The sequence below is a fragment of the Lepidochelys kempii genome, chromosome 1, assembly GCF_965140285.1.
Source record: "Lepidochelys kempii isolate rLepKem1 chromosome 1, rLepKem1.hap1, whole genome shotgun sequence".
NCBI classification, from domain to species: Eukaryota; Metazoa; Chordata; order Testudines; family Cheloniidae; genus Lepidochelys; species Lepidochelys kempii.
The window spans coordinates 269229448-269237105 of record NC_136380.1 but is presented as its reverse complement, the minus strand read 5'-3'; the positions used below and the strand labels follow the sequence as shown (position 1 = coordinate 269237105).

Here is a 7658-nt window from a genome sequence, read left to right as displayed (position 1 = left end):
CGGGCCCTTTAAATCTCTGAGGAGCCCTGGGGGCTCCCAGCTGCCACTGTTACTCTGGGGCTCTGGCAGAGCTTTAAAGAGCCTGGAGCTCCACTGTGGTAGCAGCTGCCGGAGCCCCGAGCCCTTTAAATCCCCACCTGAGCCCTGCTGCCAGAGACCTGGGGTAGCGGCGGCCTGGCTCCGTCAGTGATTTAAAGGGCCCTAGCCACCACTACCGCCCTGGCCCTTTAAATCCACACCAGAGCCCCACCGCTGCTACCCCAGGGTTTCGGCAGCAGGACTCCAGTGGGGATTTAAAGGCCCATGGCAGTAGCAGTGGCTGGAGCTCTGGGGCCCTTTAAATCCTTGCCAGAGCCCCACCACCGCTACCCCAGGGCTTTGGCAGCAGGGCTCAGGCAGCGATTTAAAGGGCTGTGGGGAAGTAGTGGGGGCTGGAGCTCCAGCGCCCTTTAAATCCCCGCCACTGCTGCTACCCCAGGGCTCGGGCAGCAGTGCTCAGACAGGGATTTAAAGGGCGCCGGGGGAGGGGCAGGGGGTGGAGGGTAGCAGCAGCTGGAGCTCCGGGGCCCTTTGAATCCCCACCTGAGCCCTGCTGCCCAAGCCCTGGGGCAGCGGTGATTTAAAGGGTCAGGGCAGTAGTGAGGGCTGGAGCTCCGGGGCCTTTAAATCCCCGCTGCAGCTACCCCAGGGTTTTAAACTGCCGTCTGGGAAAGCCGATCCCAGTACGGCGCACTGGCTCTTACCAGTATGCCATACCAGCGCGTACCTGCTTACTTTCACCTCTGACTCAACCAGACATTAATATTCTACGCTGAGGAATAAGATGGGAAAGGGTGGCTTAACCCTGGTCTACTGGGGGTGGGGGGGGAGAAGAGAGGTGTGAAGGAAATCTATCTACATTACGCAACTTCAGCTATGTGAATGACGTACTTAGATTGACTTACCATGGTGTCTTCACCATAGTGAGTAGATCGCTGCCGCTCCTGTCGACTCTGCCTGCACCTCTCGCAGCGCTGAAGTACGGAGTCAAGGGGAGACTGCTTGGGGGTCAATTTATTGCATCTAAACTAGATGCAATAAAATCGATCCCCGCTGGATCGATCGCTGCCTGCCAATCCAGGGGGTAGTGAAGACATACCCTCAGTAAAGCTTTATCCACAGAAAACTATAATGATTTAGTGCAGCTCCCTCAGAAGGGATCACTTTCCGTTTGAGAGCTTTCTATCAAGTTAATTCAACAGTTTCTAACTAGAACTTGAATAGATTATCAGGAACAGTTAACATGGATTCACCAAGGGAAAGTCATGCCTGAACAACCTGATTGCCTTCTACGATGAGATAACTGGTTCTGTGGACATGATATACCTTGACGTTAGCAAAGCTTTTGATACAGTCTCCCACTGTATTCTTGCCAGCAAGTTCAAGTAGTATGGATTGGATGAATGGACTATAAGCACTGTTCCCTCTAAGCTGTGTGCATGCACACAGATCCTAAACCCTGCGCACATGGCAAAACACCACACGCACAAAAATTTGCACAGAGGAAATTTTTTGCACACACAGCCTTCAGAAATTAGAGGGAACATTGACTATAAGGTGGATAGAAATCTGGCTAGATTGTCAGGCTCAACGGGTAGTGATCAAAGGGTTGATGGCTAGTTGGAAGCCGGTATCAAATCGAGTGCCCCTAGATCTCATCTACTGAAACTTAAGACCATTCCTTCTTGTTCTGTGATATGCCACCACTGAGAACAGCCGAGCTCCATCCTCTTTGGAACCTCCCCTTGAAGAAGTTGAAGGCTGCTATCAGAGAGCTCCTGAGCCAGCCAGGTAAAGTCAAGGGGCTACTCATTTACTTAAATGCCTGACTGATTAAGGGCCCATATCAGGACTGTTTACATAAAAATACAGTGAGTCAACAGAACACAGGACAAAGCCTGAAAGTTTAGTACTGAAATTTCAGCTTGAAATATTGTGATTAACTTTTTTGTCAAAAAACTGAATTTTGACAATCAGCTCCAGCTGTTACATACAGTATGTTCTGTAACTCATGTCATACTAAGAACAGGAGGACTTGTGGCACCTTAGAGACTAACCAATTTATTTGAGCATGAGCTTTCGTGAGCTACAGCTCACTTCATCGGATGTATCCGATGAAGTGAGCTGTAGCTCACGAAAGCTCATGCTCAAATAAATTGGTTAGTCTCTAAGGTGCCACAAGTACTCCTTTTCTTTTTGCAAATACAGACTAACACGGCTGTTACTCTAAATCATGTCATACTTTAACTCATGTTAACAAAAACATCAAAAATCAGGGTTGGAAGGAGAAACAAAATTGTTCAGATACTAAAGTAATGTGGGCCACACAAGCAAAAACAGTTTTTATACAAACATGGTTTTTAAGTTCCAAGCGCATTCAACTTTTCTTCCAGGTTTATTGTAGAAATCAGAATATTTGAAGTCAGCAAGGAAAAGCTATTTATTATGACATTTTTATTTTTACTTTCTACACTTGTTGATTGTACAAGACCAGACAAGTTACCTGTTTTATTTAAAAGATTTTGTTCCCCAAATATTTAAAGACTCAGGACTTCAACTGTGCGTTGCTGTATGAAAGCTCGTATGAAAAAAAGATTTGACTTTGTTCAAAATTTGTAAAAAAGTCCACACGATTGATAAACACAAATGCATCTCAGAAAAGTCATCTTTTCCTTTAAGTACTTTATAATTTGTTTGTACTAGAGCCATTCATTCATCTCTCAAAGGATTTATCAGTTTTCCAAAATTTCATTCCATGTACAAGACTGAAGTTTTTAAACGTCATCTTGAAGATCCATTTAAGCCAAATTATTGCCACAGTAGCAGAACACGAAGTCAGACAGATAATCAAGCATGCATGTTAGCATAATGTGCAGAGTTACAGTTCTGTTTTAGTAATTTGCCATAACTTTTTAAAGAAATTAAGCAGTCTGTCCTTGACCCACTTTCAAGTCTTTGGCCACCAGCATTGCAGCCACTGGATGCATGCGCGCTCTGTGCTGCATGAACGAGCTGACAACTTGATCACGAGACTTCTCAAAGTTGTAGAGGTCCCTGCAAAAAATTCCATAATATAAGTACAAATAAGAAACTCGTCTAAATATAGATTTTCACCTAAAAGTTTTATTCTTACTTTGAAGATTTTATATTAAGATTATCCTTCATATCAGGGGTCAGCAACCTTTAAGAAGTGGTGTGTCGAGTCTTCATTTATTCACTCTAATTTAAGGTTTTGCTTGCCAGTAATACATTAACGTTTTTAGAAGGTCTCTTTCTATAAGTCTATAATGTATAACTAAACTATTGTTGTATGTAAAGTAAATAAGGTTTTTAAAATGTTTAAGAAGCTCCATTTAAAATTAAATTAAAATGCAGAGCCCCCCGGACTAGTGGCCAGGACCCAGGCAGTGTGAGTGCCAATGAAAATCAGCTCACATGCCGCCTTTGGCACGGGTGCCATAGGTTGCCGAACCCTGCTTTATATAATGGTTTTCCACCCTGCAATTTAAGTTTGCTCGGTTTTTATGTTAAAAATATTAATAAAATATAAGAACTTCAATTTATCTTGCAAACGTAGAGATATTCATGTTCAAAGTGCTCTGGAAGTTCTACAGTGAGTCACTTCCTGCTCCAGTTCAAAAACGAATTAATTCAAAGGAGTCCTATGGCCTGTGTTATACAGGAGTGTCCACAATTATTAAAAAAAGAAGTGCATTTTTAAGTTCTGTAGGTAAGTCTTACCTAAACAAGGGACGAGTAAACTTCATCCTGCCTTGTTCTGTAGCCATTTTTAGAGCCAGAGGAATGGCTTCTTCCCACTTGGCTTGGATGCAGACACGTAACCATCTGAAAAAATGTAGTTAAACATGAATTTCTCCGCCAAGTTGGTTGCCAATTTTTATTTGTAGTAGTTTTCAAATTTGTGATCTTCCACTAATATCTAATATCGTGTTCCCTAACTTCACCCTAAGAATGAAGAGGTCATGCTACCAAACACGCAACATGACATTCAGATACTAAGTACTTTAAGTTCATAATGAGGTTGAACTGCGTTTCCCCACACTGACTTTTGCAATTATTTCTCTTATAATGATGTATATATTTGTTTTATGATAAATGCCCAAAGGCACTGATTAGGGCCCTGTTGATCAGGGTGCTGTATGTTTGGGGGAAGTCATTACATAGCAGTAAGCATCTATTTGCACAAGCTCATCTATTTTGTTATAAATACAAAAACAAAGCAAAAGTAATAGAACTCAACATTATATGAACTGGGAACTACATTCTAAACTTAAAGAATATAGGTTTGTCAATGGTAAATAGCAAAGGATTACTGTACATTGAGACAAGACACAAAATCCCTAACCAATAAAACACTTTGTGGCAAGTTTATTACAATGGCAAACTGGGCAATTTTGCCCGTTTTAAAAAGTTATAATACCTCCCAAAATAAATATTCTTTTAGAGTTCCAACAACATAATTTGGGGTTCAGACATGTTTTAAGGGTGTATAAATATGAGATACAAAGGAATTTACAGTGATAGGAATAAACTAGAATTAATGGGAGGAAAGGAATATTTTCCTGATGCTTTTCCTAAATTTCCATTTAAGTTTTAATAATTGTTTACTTTAAAGAGAGCATAAACCCTGTGGGCAAAGCCAGATCTAAAGTTAAGTGGACAAAGCCTTAGGACTTTTACTACAGGGTACAATCACACTGGCAAGGGAATAGACTAGATGACCTAGGTGTTATTGTTAATTTCGGATGCTCAGACTGGAATACATTTTCCCATTTCATCATTAATTCGTACATAGAAACACTGCACATGTAAAAATTACATTTATCAGAGGTCATTACTATTCATGCGTGTCCTATTAGATTTCTGTAGAATGGAACTTCTCAGATTGATAAGGGAAAATACTATCTTATACACAAACACTTTTCATGAAGCAATTTCCATACTATTACTAACCTGAATCTTATTTCAGAATTGTTTACAGCATTGAAGTTATAAACTTCCTGCATTTGCTTTACATGTGACAGAGGAAGTGGTGCCTAAAAAAAAGTTGCAAAATTAGAAGAATGAGTAAGAGGTATATTTCAACCGATGTTCTCTGAGAGGAGGCAAAACCTAGAAAGACAACTTTCACTACAAGGGAGAGAATATTTAACAAAAAACTGATGGCTACGGGCAAGTGCTTGCATATTCCCTCCCTTTGCTCCACTCCACCTAACTAAGGAAGGGGAAACAGATAATATGATAGTTACTAAGGCTTTGTCTAAACTAGCACTTTTGTTGGTTGGGGGGTGAAAAATAATCACACCCCTGACCAACATAAGGTTCACTGACAAAAGTGCTGGAGTGGACAGTGCTATGTCAGTGGGAGACGCTGTCACTGCTTGCTGGGGGGTGATTTAAAATACAGAGCGGCTACACAGGAGACCAAGTTCTGTAGTATAGACATAGCTTAAGTCTCAGAGTAACAGCCGTGTTAGTCTGTATTCGCAAAAAGAAAAGGAGTACTTGTGGCACCTTAGAGACTAACCAATTTATGTAGCTCACGAAAGCTCATGCTCAAATAAATTGGTTAGTCTAAGGTGCCACAAGTACTCCTTTTCTTATAGCTTAAGTCTGTGAAACTTTAGTACAGCCCCAGTATCACTGAAGCACTCCAAACTGGTTACAATTTTATTTAAAGCTTAGTCACACAATACATAAAAGCTAAAATTCAAACAAACCCAACCACTCCTCAAATATTGTTTATACCTCCTTGACTGAAAGTCTCTGGATGTTACTCATCAGGTGAATAATTAAGAAAGAATGGGTTTTGGAGACCTCTTACTGGCTGTCCCAAAGAACAGCAAATGATTTTAAGTAGGATGAATAAGGATCTTCAGAAGTGTGGGCAACGTATGAGCTCCCTGGTTTTACAAAATAGATTTGTGCCTTTGCTTGTATTCTTAGGAGATCAAACTACTCCTAGCCTGCACTTACGTCCAGTAGTAACAGTGCCAGAAACTCAATCAACTGATGGGATGACAAATCCTTTATATCTGCTGAGCTGAATGAGCACAAATCGCTTTCTTTGGCCTAAATAAGCAAATAAAAAACAAATAGTTTATACTTGGCTTTTTCAGCAAAGACATCATCTGTCTGCTTTTTTTTTTAAATGGACACCTGCATTTAATTTCAAGCTACTTTATGTAAAAATACTGCTGTTAGGGTTTAAGTTCCGCAGTTACAGAAAACAAAAAAGAATCCAAAAATGGGAAAGCCATGGGGCTTGTTGAGTGGTTTTTTGTTTTCACCATTTCATTTTCTATTAAAGATAATGAAATAAAAAGTGCAAAATAAGTTTAAGAGATTCTTATTAAAAAAATATCGAAAGTTGAGTACAACAATTGCAATGTGTACTTTTTCATAAAAAGAATCTTTGACAAGAGGAGAATTAAGGTGAAGCAAATGCGCAGTAGGGCCAAAACACACAAAATTGACAAAAATAAGGATGCTACACTCATTGGCAAAACTAAAAACACATTACTACAAATTAGCAATGATTTGTTGTAATTGGCTTTGCTTAATTTTACCAAGGAGTACATACTGCCTGCTTTATAAAAGATGGGGCAGTGTTAGTATGAGGATATAATCAGTAATGGAGACTTACTTCCATATCTGTGCCTATCAAAAAGTTTTGAAATTGCACTCCTAAGGCATAGGGTAAACTATGAACAATGGGATTCTCAATTTGCACATTATCTGCATGCACTAGATAGTTAGCGGTGTAAGTACTTAGTTTACAGGTACAATGCAGTTTCTCGTTTCAAGAAGTTGCAGCACCTCTACAGACTCTTTTTGAAAGTTTAGCCAATGAAATAATGCAAAAATTCATGGCAGCATTTCCTTCACCAGACATATACTTTCTTTAATGTGAGCCCTTCTCTTATTATACAGAACTAGTTTGTCATAGTTAAAATATCTGTAAGACATCTGCAGAATTCTTTAACAACTCACTTTGCTCCATCTTTGGCTCAAGGCAACGCAAGCATTTGATAGTGTCATATCATATCTAAAAAAGGATTGAAAAACAAAGGATTATATTTTAGAAATGTGAATAACTCCAAGTGCATTTGACGGGCATTGTAGCACAGGCTGTGTAAAAGTGGCAAGATGGCCTATAATTGGGCTCAGAAGGATTAGATTTTTATCGGTAAGTGTTGGTAAACAGATTTCACCGTACACGAACAAACCAAATGGAAATACATTTCCATCAATAACTGAAACTTACAGATAGGGCAAAGTAAGCAAAAATGATGTTTGAGAACTTAAGAGTCAAAACTAGTGATTTAAATTTTGGAATGCGGCTTGTTACAAATAGACTAGGAAATTAATAGTATGATATGACTTGTTGATTTAAGAATATTTTATTTTGACATGTTATTTTGACAATTTGCATTTAACAGTTTATAAGGCTTTAACTTTTTGAATCTCAAAGTGTCACTAAATAATTGTCTGATTCCTCCCATAATTTACTACAATTGTGAAAATATAAACCAACAAAAATTGAAAAAAATGCTTAAAAAACCTTCAATTTTCCACAACTGTGAAAATTTAAAAAT

At 39.4% G+C, this 7658-nt stretch overlaps 1 protein-coding gene across 1 annotated transcript in view; it reads right to left on the bottom strand.

Annotated features, from left to right (window-relative positions):
- Window positions 1-2248: 2248 nt before the first annotated feature.
- LTA4H (leukotriene A4 hydrolase) overlaps window positions 2249-7658 on the bottom strand; it is a 30777-nt gene continuing 25367 nt past the window's right edge. Inside the window, exons 15-19 of the mRNA XM_073327483.2 lie at window positions 7054-7108; window positions 6037-6132; window positions 5014-5096; window positions 3781-3885; window positions 2249-3093 (exon numbers count right to left, since the gene is read on the bottom strand). Of these exons, the coding sequence (XP_073183584.2) occupies window positions 2961-3093; window positions 3781-3885; window positions 5014-5096; window positions 6037-6132; window positions 7054-7108 (472 nt within the window). The 3' untranslated portion in view covers window positions 2249-2960. The remainder of the gene's footprint in view (window positions 3094-3780; window positions 3886-5013; window positions 5097-6036; window positions 6133-7053; window positions 7109-7658) is intronic.